Raw genomic sequence first — 18,317 nt, forward strand, 5'->3', positions numbered from 1 at the left:
GTGATCTAATTGAGGTGTTTTCAGGTGATTAGATAGAGATAAACTATTTCCTCTAGTGGGAAAGTCCAGAACAAGGGGGCATAAACCTTAAAATTAGAGCTAGGTCATTCGGGGTGATGTCAGGAAGCACTTCTTCACACAAAGGTTAGTGAAAATCTGGAGCTCTCTCCCCCCCAAAAAATCTGTTGAGGCTGGGGGTCAATTGAAAATTTCAAAAATGAGATTGATGAATTTTCGTTAGACAAGAGTATTAAGGGTTACAGAACCAAGGTGGGTTGATGGAGTTAAGATACAGATCAACCATGATCTGGTTGAATGGCGGAACATGTTCGAGGGGCTGAATGGCTTACTCCTGTTCCTAGTTGTGCTACAAATACACAATTCAGTCAGAAATCTGCAGTATGATGACTTTTATTATATAAACAATGATATGGAATCTAAAATATTAGCTGAGGCTTGAAATTAAATTTTGAGTTGCACTTGGATAACATTTTAACTTTTAACAATTGTGATAATTCTACAAACCTGACCTGAAAACATCGTATGCAGGAGTAGCAATCATAATGATTGAAGTTTGATCACCTCATAGGCAGCCAAGCTTTCCGCAGTCATCATATCACTGTTGTCTTCAATACTGAATCCCTGTTCTTTGGCGAAGGCTACCGCTCCTTCTCCAACGAGCATGTTGTGTGCATTCTTATCCATCACCATACGAGCCACTGTCAGAGGGACACCCACACTAATGCAAAACACATTAAAAAAAAAAGTTGTAAAAGAATCTTCCCATGTCAACTATATGCAATTTGTGTACTTCTTTATTGCCCATGTGCACTCCAACCCTGTGTAAATTATACACTGGTGTTTTCACAAAACGAAAAATGTTGAGTTATAATTCGTGCAGAGTTAAAGATCTTCACAATACTAAACACTTCTGGCTGACCTAAGCTACTTTTTTGCATGCACTATGTTAAGGTCTCACTTTCTGGGTCAATCAAATGCTTGGGGAAACCCCAAATGGGGGGAAATTTGGTAAAATGGCCATATTAATTCAAACTCTTTAATTAAAAAGCCATTGTGCAACAAAGAACGACAAACAAATCATTAATACTATGGTAGGACACAGGAAATACTGTATTCCAAGTTGAAGATATAAATGTTAACAGTCAACAATGTATATGAATCAATCAACTCAGATAAACAAAATATTAGACAGACAATTACATACGACTTCAGAGCAGTTTCAAATATCCCTTCAGTCTTGGGCTTTAACTTCCTACAGGAATCTCTGATAGTATGGTTTACAGACCAGGAAAGTTGGTTTACAGACCAGGAAAGTTGAAGATTGAATTGACCTAAGCCATGGTTGTAGTAAGCAGTCAGCAATTGGTCACAGTGCCCCTGGGCTAAGCTGGAGGGGAAACTTAGCTGAGGTTCCTACTGTTGATCGCTGTGTAGTGATACCTATTGGAAAGTGCACATGGATGGATGACAGGCAAGGGCAGAATTCAAGGTAAAGAAGGAGATGGTGGACTCTGCTTTACAGTGCATGTAAGGAACCAAGCTAATCAGAAAACATATGTGCTGAGGCAGTGCAGTAATGCAGTAAATTTGGACCACATGAAAGAAAGACTTACATTTATATAGCTCCTTTCACCAGACGTCTCAAAGCGCTTTACAGCTAATCAATTACTTTTGGAGTGTAGTCACTGTTGTAATGTGGGAATCGCAGCAGCCAATTTGCACATAGCAAACTCCCACAAACAGCATCATGATAGTGACCAGATAATCTGTTTTTGTTATGTTGATTGAGGGATAAATATTGGCCAGGATACCGGGGTGAACTCCACTGCTCCTCTTTGAAATAGTGTCATGGGATCTTTTACGTCCACCTGAGGGGGCAAAAGGGGCCTCGGTTTAACGCCTCATCTGAAAGACGGCACCTCCAACAGTGCAGCACTCCTTTAGCACTGCACTGGAATGTCAGCCTAGATTTATGTGCTCAAGTCCTTGGAGTGCGACTTGAACCCACAATCTCTAACTGTGCTAGTGTGCTACCCATTTTGTGTCTAGAATCACCAGCGCTGGTCAGTTCCTGAGCTCAATCATGCCACTCTAGGAAGTTGAAGAGCACAGGCCAGACATATGTCCTGCTCTTGACTACTCTTACCGACTTCCTGGCGGCCTATTCAAAGTTGGGCACCTGGGAAACGTTCACCCGTTGGCTTTCTTGGGATGTTGATAACGGTGCTACAAATTTGGGTCTGTTGCAGATATCTACTTGGGTTCAGTGGTGTCAACAGCTTCCACTGCTCTACATTTACTAGTGCAATTGCAAGACCTGGGAGAGGAACAATGAAACTCCCTTGTGTTCTAGATCTCTCGAAGGTGGACTGAGTTAACACTAGGCAAGGCGATGTTCAGATTGATTCAAAAGCTGCTTTATTGCACAACAGGCAAAACGTACAGAACACCAAATATGGTGAGGCACACTTAGTACAATCAGTAGAACTTCTATTTATTTAGTATTACATAAATAGACCTGTTGGTTAAGGCCTGTTTCTGTGCTGCAACAGTCTATGTAATTCTATGCATATCCCAACCCACTTTGGTGGGCCCTACACTTAATGTAAATGCACAAATTCTCACTGACCAGAGCACAAGTTCTCCGGTTCTCTGCCTGCTTCTCCGATGTCTGTGTTCGGATTTTTATAAGCTTTTTTTCAAAGTCTAGTACAGATCAAGAGTTTGTCAACATTAAGGTGTTAGATGTCTTTCTGAATGCAACCTGGAATTGCATCAGCATTACTGTGATCAGCTGATGGTCTATACTCAATGTCATACGCTGACAAAATCAAAGCCCATCTCTGCATTCAGGCTGCAGCTAAGGTTGGAACTGGGGACTTTGGATGGAGGATTGCTGTCAGGGGTTTATGGTCAGTAACTATGGTAAACTTACAGCCAAACAAGTATTTGTGAAACTTCTTGATCCCAAAAATCAATACCGGCACGGAGAGTGCGTGAAGCAAAAGCTATTGGTCTCTCCTCCCCACTATCTAGTACAAGAGAGATCACTGCCCCAACTCTGTATGGAGAGGCGTCACATGCTAGCTTGATCTCCTTAGATCCATCATAGTGAACTAACATGGTACTCTCTATTAACTGGCTTTTACATTCTTTGAATGCTCGCATTCTTTTGACCACTTTCAAGGGACCTGTTTTCTCAACAGTTCATTCAGTGGATGTAACACTAGCCAAATGTGGGAGAAACTTTCCATAATAATTCAAAAGACTCAATGAAATTCAGAGACACTCTTGGCAGTGGGTACATTTCTGATTGCATCCAGCTTTCCCTTGGTTGGATGTAAACCATCTTTGTCTACTCTGTGCCCTAAGTATGCCACCGAGTTTTGAAACATCTCACACTTGTGAACAGTCACTCGTACTCTGTGCTTCTCTAGTCGTTTGAGCACTTCATTCAACATCTTATCATGGATTTGCCCATTTGGTGCTGAAATGACTATGTCATCTAAATAATACACTACCCCTTCAATCCCATGCAAAATTTAGTTCATCACTCCCTGGAATATGTCGGGGGCGGAAGACACTCCGAATGGTAGCCTATTGAACTGATATAGGCCTAGATGAGTAGTTGTAGGTAGGTGTTTGTTAGATCTAACTTTGAAAAGATCTGTTCACCTGTCAACATTGTGAACAAATCATCCACATTTAACAATGTATTGGGGTAGATTACACTCTAGAACCTGGTTTACGGTTACCTTGTAATCACCATACAACCTTACCATCTGACTTAGGTACAACAACAATGGGTGTAGCCTAATTACTCAGATCTATCTTAGAGATAATGTTCTCAGTTTTTAGTCTTTTGAGTTCTCTCTCAACTTTCTCCTGGAGTGCACATGGTACAAGACGTGGCTTGCAGTAAACTGGTCTTTCGTCCTTCTGCACTCTGACACTCGCCTTGAAACCTTGGATTGAACTGCCTGTTTCATGGAACACCTTCAGATACTGCTTGATGACAGCATCTTTCATTGCAAATTCTGTTTCCACACGAAAAATCTCATTTCAATCCAGCATCAGTGATCCCAACCAATTTCTACCGATCAAGGCAAACTTGTCTCCTGCTACGACTATGAGAAGCAAGCTCTGGTATTGATCCTTGTATTTCACCAGTATGGTGACACTTCCTACTACAGGGATTTGCTCTCCTGAGGAGCCTCGCAGCTCTACCTTTGATTTCTCTAGTGGATAATCACTCAACTTGTTGTGATATAGCTTCCAGTACTATGCTGACGGATGCATCAGTGTCAATTTCCATGGGTATCGTGGTTTCCCCAGAGGTCTACTTGGATGATGATACCTCGCGAATCGTTGTTAAATATCTTCTTGCTGTTGACATGAATCTCCAGGAACTCCTCGTCCTGCTGCTTCTCTTCAACAGTATGTAGTGTCTGGTGATTTCTACTTCTAGTATTGCCAGTCGATTTACTTTTCTGTCGGCACCACTTCGCAAGATGCCCAGTTTTCTTGCAGTAGAAACACTCTGCCTTCAAATATGGATAGATTTGAGCAATCTGTTATCCTAGGCACCGATAGCACAACTTCAATGCAATGTTACTGTTATATATGTACACTTGTATTTACCCTGTACAGCCACCAGAGGGCTCATCCCCTGGAGTCCCAAGGGATCCCATAATCCCTTGGGAGCACAGGTATTTAAGGAGGCTTCACAGGTTGGAGACGCACTCTGGAGACCTGCAATAAAAGACTAAGGTCACACTTTACTTTGAACTCACAGTGTTCAGTCTGACTCTTTCTCCATACACAACAACTGGCGAGGAGATACAGATAGCGAACCCAAAGATGCAGAGAACAGTGGGCATACTGGAGAAATTCTCGGAGGGAGATGATTTGGAAACCTTTGTGGAGCGACTCGACCAATACTTTGTGGCCAACGAGCTAGATGGGGAAGAGAGCGCTGCCAAACGAAGAGTGATCCTCCTCACCATCTGTGGGGCACTAACGTATGGCCTCATGAAGAATCTGTTCACTCCAACGAAACCCACGGAGAAATCGTAAGACGATTTGTGCACACTGGTCCGGGAGCATTTGAACCCGAAGGAAAGCGTTCTGATGGCGAGGTACTGGTTTTAGACCTACAAAAGGTCTGAAGGCCAGGAAGTGGCAAGTTATGTCGCCGAGCTAAGACGCCTTGCAGGACATTGCGAATTTGAAGGACATTTGGATCACATGCTCAGAGACTTTTTCGTACTTGACATTGGCCACAAAACCATGCTTCGCAAACTTTTGACTGTAGAGACCTCAACCTTGAGTAAGGCCATGGCGATAGCCAAGGCGTTCATTGCCACCAGTGACAATACGAAGCAAATCTCTCAGCACACAAGTGCTGCTACAAGTACTGTAAACAAAGTGATGTTGCTTTCGAATCGTAAAATATAGGGCAGGTCACACATACCTGCAGCTACACGTCCGCAGATGTCTCAGAGTCCACCATCAAGGATGATGAATGCAAGGCCATTAACACCTTGTTGGTGCTGCGGGGGTGATCATCGTTTCTGTTGTGTATCTGTAAAGCATGCACTCCCATGTTCCGCCACCAGGGAGCTCATCCCCTGAAGTCCCAAGGGATCCCAGCATCGCTTGGGAGCACTGTATATAAGCTGGCCCCTAAGGCCTGTTCCTCACTCTGGAGTGGCTTATTAAAGACTGAAGTCACTGTTACTTTAACCTCCCTGTGTGCAGCCTCATCTGTGTTAGGAACACAATAACTGGCGACGAGAATTCGAATCCAACGCAAAGATGCAGTAAACTGTGGGCATCCTGGAGAAGTTCTCGGAGTGTGAGGACTGGGAAGCCTATGTCGAAGGGCTAGACCAGTACTTTGTAGCCAATGAGCTGGACGGAGAAGGAAGTGATGCAAAAAGGAGAGTGGTTCTCCTCACAGTCTGTGAGGCACCGACCTACAGCCTCATGAAGAATCTTCTGGCTCCGGTGAAACCCACAGATAAGTCGTACGAGGAGCGGTGTACACTGGTTCGGGAGCACCTTAACCCGAGGGAGGGTCTGCTGATGGCGAGGTATCGGTTCTACACGTGCCAGCGATCTGAAGGTCAGGAAGTGACGAGCTACGTCGCCGAGCTAAGTCGACTTGCAGGACAATGTGAGTTTGATGGCTACCTGGAGCAAATGCTCAGAGACTTTTTTGTACTGGGCATTGGCCACAAGACCATCCTACGAAAACGTTTGACTGTAGAGACACCGACCCTCAATAAGGTCATTGCGATAGCACAGGCACTTATGTCCACCTGTGATAACACCAAACAAATCTCTCAGCACACAAGTGCTAGCAATGTTCATAAATTAATTGGAACTGCGTTTGTGAGCAGAAATGTACAGGACAGAACCCACGAGTCTGCAACTACCAGCAGGCCTCAGGTGACCCAGGTGACTCAGAGTCCCCAACAAAGGCAATTCACACCTTGTTGGCATTGTGGAGGCTTCCATTCAGCCTATTCATGCCGCTTCAAAGGGTATGTTTGCAAGTGCTGTGGAACAATGGGGCACCTCCAACGAGCTTGCAAATGAGCTGCAAGCTCTGCAAAACCTGCTAACCACCACGTGGCAGAGGAAGATCAGTCCATGGTGGATCAAAGCAATTTTGAGCCTCAGAGAGAGGAGGCAGATGCTGAAGTACACGGGGTGCACACATTTGAGATGAAATATCCACCTATAATGCTAAACGTAAAATTGAATGGCTTACCTGTAGCCATGGAACTGGACACTGGCGCTAGCCAATCCATCGTAAGTAAAAAGATGTTTGACAGACTGTGGTGCAACATGGCATTCAGACCAGCCCTGAGCCCCATCCACACACGAAACTGAGAACGTATACCAAAGAGCTTATCAGTGTCCTGGGCAGCACCATGGTCAAGGTCACCTACGAGGGCACGGTACACGAACTGCCACTCTGGATTGTCCCAGCCGATGGCCCCACACTGCTTGGAAGGAGCTGGCTGGACAAAATCCGCTGGAACTGGGATGACATCCGAGTGCTATCACATGTCGATGAGGCCTCACGTACCCAGGTTCTTAACAAATTTCCTTCCCTCTTTGAGCCAGGCATTGGAAACTTTTCCGGGGTGAAGGTGCGGATCTACTTGGTCCCAGAGGCACGGCCCATTCACCACAAAGCGCGAGCGGTACCTCACATGAGGAGGGAGAGAGTGGAAATCGAGCTGGACAGGCTGCAACGCGAGGGCATCATCTCCCCAGTGGAATTCAGCGAGTGGGCCAGCCCGATTGTTCCAGTACTCAAAAGTGATGGCACGGTCAGGATTTGCGGCAATTATAAAGTAAAGTAACTATTAATCGTTTCTCGCTACAGGAGCAATACCTGCTACCGAAGGCAGACGACCTATTTGCGGCGCTGGCAGGAGGCAAGATGTTCACCAAGCTCGACCTGACTTCGGCCTACATGACGCAGGAGCTGGAGTCTTCGAAGGGCCTCACCTGCATCAACACAGGACTGTTCATCTACAACAGATGCCTGTTTGGAATTCGGTCGGCTGCAGCGATCTTCCAGAGAAACATGGAGAGCCTACTCAAATCGGTACCACACACGGTGGTCTTTCAGGACGACATATTGGTCACGGGTCGGGACACCGCCGAGCACCTACAAAACCTGGAGGAGGTCCTCCAGCAACTGGATTGCGTAGGGCTACGGCTGAAGAGCGGCGAAATGCGTCTTCGTGGCAACAGAAGTGGAGTTTTTGGGGAGAAAGATCGCGGCGGATGGCATTCGGCCCACAGACACCAAGACAGAGGCTATCAGGAATGCGTCCAGGCCACAGAACGTCACGGAGCTGCGGTTATTCCTGGGACTCAACTATTTTGCTAACTTCCTACCGGGGTTAACCACCCTCTTAGAGCCCCTACATGTGTTACTGCGCAAAGGTGAGAACTGGGTATGGGGAATAAAAACAAGTAATTGCTTTTGAGAAAGCCAGAAAAGTTTTATGATCCAACAAGCTGCTTGTATTGTATAACCCATGTAAAAGACTTGTGCTAGCATGTGATGCAATGTCATTCGGAGTCGGGTGTGTATTACAACAAGCTAACATTGCGGGGAAGTTGCAACCTGTCGCCTATGGTTCCAGGAGCTTGTCTAAGGCCGAGAGGGCCTACAGCATGATTGAGAAAGAGGCATTAGCGTGTGTGTTCGGGGTAAAGAAAATGCATCAGCACCTGTTTGGCCTCAAATTTGAGCTGGAAACCAATCACAAGCCCCTCACATCCCTGTTCGCTGGAAACAAGGGGATAAATACTAATGCCTCAGCCCGCACACAAAGGTGGGCGCTCACGCTATCAGCGTATAACTATACCATCCGCCACAGGCCAGGCACCGAGAACTGTGTGGATGCTCTCAGTCGGCTACTCTCAGTCGGCTACCATTGCCCACCATGGGGGTGGAAATGGCGCAGCCTGCAAACTTGTTGATGGTGGCGCAGCCCACAGACTTGTTGACGGTCATGGAAGCGTTTGAAAATGATAAATCACCCGTCACGGCCCACCAAATTAGGACTTGGACTGGCCAAGATCCTCTGCTGTCCCTAGTAAAAAACTGTGTATTGCATGGGAGCTGGGCCAGCATCCCCGTTGAAATGCAAGAGCCAATCAAGCCGTTCCAGCGGCGAAAGGACAAGCTGTCCATTCAGGCAAACTGCTTGTTGTGGGGTAACCACGTAGTGCTACCAAAAAAGGACAGGGAGACGTTCATCTAGGATCTCCACAGCACACACCCGGGTATAGTAATGATGAAAGCAATAGCCAGATCCCACGTGTGGTGGCCCGGTATCAACTTTGACTTAGAGTCCTGTGTACGGCAATGCAGCATATGTGCTCAGTTGAGCAATGTGTCCAGAGAGGCACCACTAGGTTTGTGGTCCTGGCCCTCCAGGCCATGGTCGAGGATCCATGTCGACTATGCGGGCCCGTTTCTTGGTAAAATGTTCCTGGTGGTGGTGGATGCTTTTTCAAAATGGATTGAACGTGAAATAATGTCGGGAAGCATCGCCACCGCCACCATTGAAAGCCTGAGGGCCATGTTTGCCACCCACGGCCTGCCTGACATACTGGTCAGTGACAACGGGCCATGTTTCACCAGTGCCGAATTTAAAGAATTCATGACCCGCAATGGGATCAAACATGTCACCTCGGCCCCATTTAAACCAGCCTCCAATGGGCAGGCAGAGCGGACAGTACAAACCATCAAACAGAGCCTTAAACGAGTCACAGAAGGTTCACTCCAAATCCACCTGTCCCGAGCACTGCTCAGCTACCGCACGAGACCCCACTCGCTCACAGGGGTGCCCCCGGCTGAGCTACTCATGAAAAGGACACTTAAAACCAGACTCTCGCTGGTTCACCCCAACCTGCATGATTAGGTAGAGAGCAGGCGGCAGCAACAAAATGTAAACGATGGTCGCGCCACTGTGTCACGGGAAATTGATCTGAATGACCCTGTGTATGTGCTAAACTATGGACATGGTCCCAAGTGGATCGCGGGCACGGTGATAGCTGAAGAAGGGAATCGGATGTTTGTAGTCAAACTAGACAATGGACAAATTTGCAGAAAGCACCTGGATCAAACGAGGCTGCGGTTCACAGACTGCCCTGAACAACCTACAGCAGACACCACCTTTTTCGAGCCAAAGGATCAACGACACACCATGCCAGACCAGGAAATCGAACCCATCACGCCCACCAGCCCAGCAAGGCCAGGCTCACCTAGCAGCCCTGCAGGGCTAACAACACGCCAGCCCAGCGAGGGCACAGGCAACACACTAGAACAGACATTTGTACCGAGCAGTCCACCAGGGAAAGAAAGGCTCCCGACCGCCTCACCTTTTAAATAGTTTTCACTTTGACTTTGGGGCGGGGGATGGGGGGGGGGGGGGGGAGTGATGTTGTGTATGTGTAAAGCATGCACTCCCATGTTCTGCCAACAGAGAGCTCATCCCCTGAAGTCCCAAGGGATCCCAGCATCCCTTAGGAGCACTGTATATAAGCCGGCCCCTAAGGCCTGTTCCTCACTCTGGAGTGTCTTATTAAAGACTGAGGTCTCTGTTACTTTAACCTCCCTGTGTGCAGCCTCATCTGTGTTAGGAACACAATAGTTTCCATTCATGCCGATACAAAGAGTATGCTTGCAAGGGCTGTGGAACAATGGGACACCTCCGAGTGTGCAGGCGAGCTGCAAAGCCTGTTAAACCTGTAAACCACCATGTTGCAGAGGAGGACAGATCCACGGAGGATCACGATGAACCAGAGTCGCAGATCGAGGAGGCACAGGTACATGGGGTGCATACATTCACCACGAATTGTCCTCCGATAATGCTGAATGTTGAACTAAATGGAGTCCCGGTGTCAATGCAACTGGACACAGGCGTGAGCCAGTCCATCATGGGCAAAAAGACTTTTGAAAGGTTGTGGTGCAACAAGGCCTCAAGGCCAGTCTTAACTCCAGTTCGCACAAAACTAAGAACTTCACGAAAGAACTGATTCCTGTAATCAGCAGTGCTACCGTAAAGGTCTCCTACGATGGAGCGGTGCACAAGCTACCACACTGGGTGGTACCGGGCAATGGTCCCACGCTGCTTGGCAGGAGCTGGCTGGGAAAGATACATGGAACTGGGACGATGTCTGAGCGCTATCGCCCGCTGACGACACTTCGTGTGCCCAGGTCTTAAAACAGATTTCCTTCGCTGTTCGAACCAGGCATCAGGAAATTTCAAGGAACAAAAGTGCAGATCCACCTAATTCCGGGGGCGCGACCCATCCATCACAAGGCGAGTGCAGTACTGTACATGAGAGAAAGGGTAGAGATCGAGCTAGACTGGCTGCAAAGAGAGGACATCATTTCCCCGATCGAGTTCAATGAGTGGGCCAGTCCTATTGTCCCAGTCCTCAAGGGAGACAGCACCGTCAGAATCTGTGGCGATTACAAAGTAACTATCAATCATTTCTCTCTGCAGGATCAATACCCACTATCAAAGGCCGACAACCTCTTTGCAATGTTGGCGGGAGGAAAGGCGTTCACGAAGCTGGATCTGACTTCAGCCTACATGATGCAGGAACTGGAGGAATCATCGAAGGCCCTCACCTGCATCAACACGCACAAAGGTCTTTTTGTTTATAACAGATGCCCGTTTGGAATCCGATCAGTGGCGGTGATATATCATAGAAACATGGAAAGCTTACTGAAGTCGGTCCCGCACACCGTGGTCTTCCAGGACGACATTTTGGAACACAGTCCAACATCTACAGAACCTGGAGGAGGTTCTTAGTCGACTTAACCGCGTGGAGCTCAGGTTAAAACACTCGAAGTGCGTTTTCCTGGCGCCTGAAGTGGAATTCCTGGGAAGGAGGATTGCGGCAGACGGCATTAGGCCCACCAATGCGAAGACGGAGGCAATCGAGAATGCACCGAGGCCACAGAACGTGTCGAAGCTGTGGTCATTTCTGGGACTCGTGAACTACTTTGGTAACTTCTTACCGGGTCTCAGCACATTGTTAGAACCACTGCATGTCTTACTACGAAATGGGGACGAATGGTTCTGGGGCAAAAGCCAAGAAAATGCCTTTGTAAAAGCGAGAAAATTGTTGTGCTCAAACAAATTGCTTGTGTTGTATGATCCATGTAAGCGTTTGGTACTAGCATGTGATGCGTCATCATATGGCGTTGGGTGTGTATTGCAACAAGTTAATGATTTCGGGAAACTGCAACCGGTTGCTTATGCATCCAGGAGTCTGTCTAAGGCTGAGAGAGCCAACAGCATCATTGAGAAAGAAGCGTTAGCGTGTGTCTATGGGCTAAAGAAAATGCATCAATACCTGTTTGGGCTAAAATTTGAATTGGAAACTGACCATAAGCCACTTTTATCCCTGTTCTCCGAGAGTAAAGGGATCAATACCAACGCATCGGCCCGCATCCAGAGATGGGCGCTCACGTTGTCAGTATACAACTACGCCATCTGCCACAAGCCAGGCACAGAAAACTACGCCAATGCGCTCAGTAGGCTGCCATTGCCCACCAAGGGGGTGGAAATGGCACAACCCGCAGATCTAGCCATGGTTTTGGAAGCATTTGAGAGTGAGCAATCACCCATCACTGCCCAGCAGATCAAAACCTGGACAAGCCAGGACCCCTTATTATCTCGAGTCAAAAGCTGCGTGCTTCACGGGAGCTGGTCCAGTGTCCCAGTGGAAACGCAGGAAGAGATAAAGCTGTTCCAGCGGCACAAAGATGAAATGTCTATACAGACAGACTGCCTTCTGTGGGGCAATCGAGTCGTGGTCCCCAAGAAGGGCAGAGACACCTTCATCAATGACCTCCGCAGTACCCACCCAAGCATCGTAATGATGAAAGTCATAGCCAGATCCCACGTGTGGTGGCCCGGTATCGATGCGGACTCAAGATTTCTGCGTTCACAGATGTAATACATGCTCGCAGTTAAGCAATGTACCCAGGGAGGCGCCGTTAAGTTCATGGTCTTGGCCCTCCAAACCGTGATCTAAGGTACACGTCGACTATGCAGGCCCGTTCTTGGATAAAATGTTCCTTGTGGTTGTAGACGCGTACTCCAAGTGGATTGAGTGTGAGATAATGTCGGCTAGCATGTCCGCTGCCACTACTGAAAGCCTGCGGCTCATGTTTGCCACAGACGGCCTACCCGATGTCCTGGTGAGCAACAATGGACCATGTTTTACCAGGGCTGAGTTCAAAGAATTCATGACCCATAACGGGATCAAACATGTCACATCTGCCCTGTTTAAATGGTCAGGCAGAGACAGCAGTGCAAACCATCAAGCAAGGCTTGAAGAGGGTAACTGAAGGCTCACTGCTGACTCACTTATCCCAAGTCCTGCTTAGCTACCGCACGAGACCCCACTCACTCACTTGGATCCCAACTGCTGAACTGCTCATGAAAAGAGTACTTAAGACAAGGCTCTCGTTAGTTCACCTTGATCTACATGAACAGGTAGCGAGCAGGCGGCTTCAACAAAGTACATACCATGATAGCGCAAATGTGTCACGCGAGATTGAAATCAATGATCCTGTATTGGTATAAAATTATGGACAAGGTCCCAAGTGCCTTCCTGGCACTGTCATGGCCAAAGAGGGGAGCAGGATGTTTCGGGTCAAACTTTCAAATGGACTCATTCACCGGAAACACTTGGACCAAATCAAACTCAGATTCAGGGACTATCCTGAGCAACCCACCTTGGACCCTACCTTTTTTGATCCCCCAACATACACACCAGTGGCAACTGGCACCACGGTTGATCATGAAGCAGAACCTATCATCCACAGCAGCCCAGCAGGGCCCAACACGCCAGGCAGCCCAGCAAGGCCAGCTGCACAGCAGCCCAGCAAGGGCTCAACAAATGATTCAACAACACCAGCTTTCACACCGAGACGATCAACCAGGGCAAGGAGGACCCCAGATCGACTCACATTGTAAATCGTTACACTATTTACTTTTATGGGGCGGGGCGGGGAGTGTTGTTATATATGTACTCTTGTATTTACTCTATACAGCCACCAGAGGGCTCACCCCCTGGAGTCCCAAGGGATCCCATAATCCCTTGGGAGCACAGGTATTTAAGGAGGCTTCACAGGTTGGAGACGTACTCTGGAGACCTGCAATAAAAGACTAAGGTCACACTTTACTTTGAGCTCACAGTGTTCAGTCTGACTCTTTCTCCATACACAACAGTTACCATGGCCATTTGCTGAGGCCTTAGGGCCCAAATGCCTTTTACTTTTAGCCTGCAGCCAATTCACCTTGGTTGTCAGCCGACTAGAAATGGTGCGAAATTCTTAGGACTAACAGTCGGACATATCCAGTGACATAGCTATCTGACAAGCTAAATCAAAAGTCAAGTTAGGGGTTGTCAAAAATGTACTTCTGATACATTCATTTTTCAACCCACAAAGTGGTCACTCAATGCTCGGTCCTGAAAGTTTCCGAAGTGACAGTGAACAGATAGCTTTTTTTCACTGATACCCTCGTCATTTAATTGATCGTGTGTTCTAAAACGATAACTTTCAGCAATTTCCAGGGGTTCAGGACTGTTGTGCTGTTCTAACTTGGTTAGACTCTGCTTCAGTGGCGCGTTCTTTGGCTTGACAAGAACTAGCACAATTTTCAGGGTTTCATACACCCTGCTTCAGTCAAGAAAATTGCCCGATTCATTTTTAAAACTGCCCGGTTACGGTTTACATAATCGGGGACTTCGACGATACTATTCGCGGTGAAAAACATTTCTAGCTGCTCCACATATGCTCCGAACGTCTCTCGGTCATGATGGAACTCACCCAAGCGCCCTATTATTCCCATAGGCGTGGCCATCTGGACTCTGGCAACGTCGACAGTTCAGCCACGTGTGCTCGAATTTTACCTCGGATTTTTAAGTTTTCTGCAAAACGAAGAACCTTTAACAGTCCTTCCATCAGCTGGCAGGATTATCCTCCAACAAAAATTTCAGCTAGGGAATCCGCAATCGCATCCTCGTCACCAATTTTGTGGTATCTTGAGACACAGTAAATACAGAGAACTGCACAGCACCTGGCTTTATTATTATATACATCAGTAGTCCACCAGGTGGCTCTATAACAAAAACATCAATCAAATCACCCCTTACCTTCTAAATCCTAGGTAATACAATCCTAGTTTGTATAATCTCTCCTTGTAATTTAACCCTTGGAAGTTCAGGTATCATTCTAGTAAATCTACGCTGAACTCTCTCCAAGGCTAATATATCCTTCCTAAGGTGTGGTGCCCAGAATTGCTCACAGTACTCCAAGTGATCTAACCAGGGCTTTGTATAGCTGTAGCATAACTTCTACCTTCTTGTATTCTAGTCCAAGCATTTCATTTGCCTTTTTGATTATTTTCTGTACCTGTCTATGATGTTTTAATGATCGACATACATGGACATCCAAGTCATGAGGAAAATACAAATTACGCAGCGAGTTCTTATGTTCTGGCCTGAAAGAGTGATGGAAGCAAATTCAATAATAACTTTCAAAAGGGAATTAGAATACTCGAAAAGGAAACATTTACAGGGCTGTGGGAAAAGAGCAGGGGAGTGGGACTAATTGGATAGCTCTGCTAAAGAACCGGCAGAGGCTCGATGAGCCGAATAGCCTCCTTCTTTGCTGTATCATAGAATCATGCAAAAGGAGGCATTCGGGCCATCTTTTATCATTCTATGATTCTAAATTATACATGATGTAAAAGTGAGCAATTCCGATGAAAATGGGAATATCCGTTAATAATAATGACAACAATTAACAGTCGGCACATACCCAGGCAGGGCTGCTACAGCCCCAAAACGGCCAGGTAGCCCTTCCATGATTGCAGCATCACACTGGACGACTCCGGCTTTGTTTGGGAACCCCCCACGGGCCACCAAATAGCAGCCTGTCTCTTTGTCGTTCTCTAGTTCTGTAAGTTGAAACAGAAAGAAACTTTCATTTATTAATATATTTTCCTTCAGTTGGAGCTGTTACCCTGCAATATTGTCAAAAATCTGCAACACTCAGGAGTGGCATGGTAAGAACATAGGAACAGGCCCTCAAGCCTGTTATTCCTGGTGGACCTCAGGGGACAGCTAATGTACCGTGCCATGAAGTGGGAGCAGTCAGTCCAACAATTCTTGAGCTGAAATATGAAGGGTTTAGATAGAGTAAATAAAGATAAATTGTTTCCAATGGCTGAAGCGTCCATAACCAGAGGGCACAGATTTAAGGTGATTGGAAAAAGAACCAGAGACGACATGAGGAAATTTTTTTTAATGTAATGAGTGGTTAGGATTTGGAATGCACTACCTGATCGGGTGGTGGGAACAGATTCAATAGTAGCCTTCAAAAGGGAATTGGTTAAATACTTGAAGGAGAAACGATTGCAGGGCTATGGGGAAAGAGCAGGGGAGTGGGACTAACTGGATTGCTCTTTGAAGGAGTCGGTGCAGACTCGATGGGCCGAATGGTCTCCTTGTGTACTGTACTATTCGATGACTCTATTGCTGTCCAGCAATATCTACAGATATAGATGTAGACAGAAATGTATAGATAGATATATCTCCTTTCTTCCCCCCTCATTATATTTAATTGCCTAATTTAAGTAGAGACTATTCTATTTGATTTGTGCTGCAGTTCTCTATGAAATACAATGATTTAAGTCCTTCTGTGCTGTACTATTCTATGATTCTGATGACCTTTTTAAAGGTAAAGAGCAGTTTAACAGATTCATTAAGTTCTAGTTATTTTGAGGAGGGCCAGATGGCACAGTGGTTTAGCACAATGTAATTCTACTGCTGGTGTCCACCGGTAGGCTCGCGGCCTTCCGCGAGAGGTGGGCGCTGGAGGGACTGGAGTGCATCGTTACCCCTGGCAACCAAATTTTAATTTGATTTTATATGTTTTAAAGTTTAATTTGTTTTAATTGCCGGATTTTTAGTGTCCCCCTCCCCTTTTATAGGGGGCACTTGAAAAATATATGGTTTTAATGCCCCAAAAAAAAAAAATCACAAAAAAAACCAAAAAAACATTTTTAAAAATAACGGGGCAGTTAAAAGTGTCTGGCGTGTCCCCCAGATCGGGGGGGGGCAGGGGCATCTGATCTAATATTTATTTTGTTCCTCTCCCCCCCCCCCCCCCCAAAAAGAGTTATAATTCTACTGCTGGAACTACCAATTGCTTGAAGTCTCCACTTTCCGATGGCCTGCTTGGTTGTTAACAGTGCGAACAGCTGATTGAAGCGACCTGAAGGGAGGCAGTCGGAAAGTGGAGACTTCAGGCAGCTTCGGGAGTTATTTCATTCCTACAACCTATTGTGGTTTTACCACCCACCGTGTAGAGTGAGCATATCATAATAGCACGAACGCACACATGTTACGCAATGGGGACTGTATTAGAAAAGCTGGAGCAGGCTAGAGGAGATCTGATACAGATTTTTTTTAATTATGAAGGGAATCCACAAGATGGATGTGGAGCAACTGTTTATACCGGTTGGGGAGTCCAGAACAAGCGGGATAAATATAAGATAACCACTAACAGATCAAATAAAGAATTTAGGAGTTTTTTTTTTAAACAGAGTATGGAACTCACTGCCGCATGGAGTGGTTGAAGCAGAGAGCACTGATGCATTTAAGGGACGGCTTGATGCACACGAGGGAGAAACAAATAGAACACAAGAAATAGGAGCAGGAATAGTCCAGTCGGCCCTTCGTACCAACTCCACTCCACCATTCAAAAGGATCACGATTGATCTTCGACCTCAACTCCATTTTCCTGCCCTATCCCCATATCCCTTGATTCCCTAAGGGCCCAACAATCTATCGATCTCAGTCTTGAATACTCAATGACTGAGCATCCACAGCCCCCTGGGGCAGAGAATTCCAAGGATTCACAATCCTCTGAGTGAAGAGATTTCTCCTCATCTCAGTCCTAAATGGATGGACCCTTATCCTGAGACTATCTCCCCTAGTTCTAGGCTCTCCAGCCAGGGGAAACAGCCTCTCAGCATCTACCTAGTCAAGCCCTCCAAGAATTTTATAGGTTTCAATAAGATTACCTCTTCTTCTAAATTCCAGAGAATATCGGCCCATTGTACTCTTGAGGAATACGTGGGCAGGGCGAGAAGAGGTATTTCGAGTGGGAGGAGGCTAGTATGGAATATAAACACTGGCATAGACCAGTTGGGCTGAGGAGCCCGTTTCTGCACTGCAGATTCAGTTAACTGGCAGGCAGGTTAAGGCACTACAAAGGATGCTGAGGATCTCGTGTGTGGTCGGAGCTTTTCATGTTTTTATTAATGAGGAAGACAGGAAGTGGTAGAGAACTCTATTCTAAGCCTTGTCTGCAACCTACCACATTAGTTACAGTGTGGCAATTGAAATGCACATATGTACTGGTTTGGTCCTTAGGTCACAACCACCACACATAATTTCCCAGCAGGTGCTTACCAAACCTTTAAAAATATTGCTCTGCAGTGGCTAGTGGAAGGTAGGTCCCAGAGATTCTCTCCACTCGTCCCACTTTCTGTGCAAGAGCCCAATCTCCCTGTGTCTGGGTAGAAGATGCAGGGGTGAACCCATAACCAGGGCCACTGATTTATGGTGTCCGTCAAAGTTAAATTCCCTTTTTATTACATGGGATTTTCAGAATATTTTACTGGTGCTTTGGGCTTTCAATTCTCAGTTCCACCCAT

At 46.5% G+C, this 18,317-nt stretch overlaps 1 protein-coding gene across 3 annotated transcripts in view; it reads right to left on the reverse strand.

Annotated features, from left to right (window-relative positions):
- Positions 1 to 18,317, reverse strand: part of LOC139273200 (N(4)-(Beta-N-acetylglucosaminyl)-L-asparaginase) — an 81,185-nt gene that overhangs the window by 56,489 nt on the left and 6,379 nt on the right. For all 3 annotated transcript variants that reach the window (XM_070889783.1, XM_070889782.1, XM_070889784.1), the window contains exons 2-3: positions 15,413 to 15,551; positions 583 to 739 (exon numbers count right to left, since the gene is read on the reverse strand). In XM_070889783.1, the coding sequence (XP_070745884.1) occupies positions 583 to 739; positions 15,413 to 15,551 (296 nt within the window). The remainder of the gene's footprint in view (positions 1 to 582; positions 740 to 15,412; positions 15,552 to 18,317) is intronic.

The sequence above is a fragment of the Pristiophorus japonicus genome, chromosome 9 (assembly GCF_044704955.1).
Source record: "Pristiophorus japonicus isolate sPriJap1 chromosome 9, sPriJap1.hap1, whole genome shotgun sequence".
Taxonomy (NCBI): Eukaryota; Metazoa; Chordata; class Chondrichthyes; family Pristiophoridae; genus Pristiophorus; species Pristiophorus japonicus.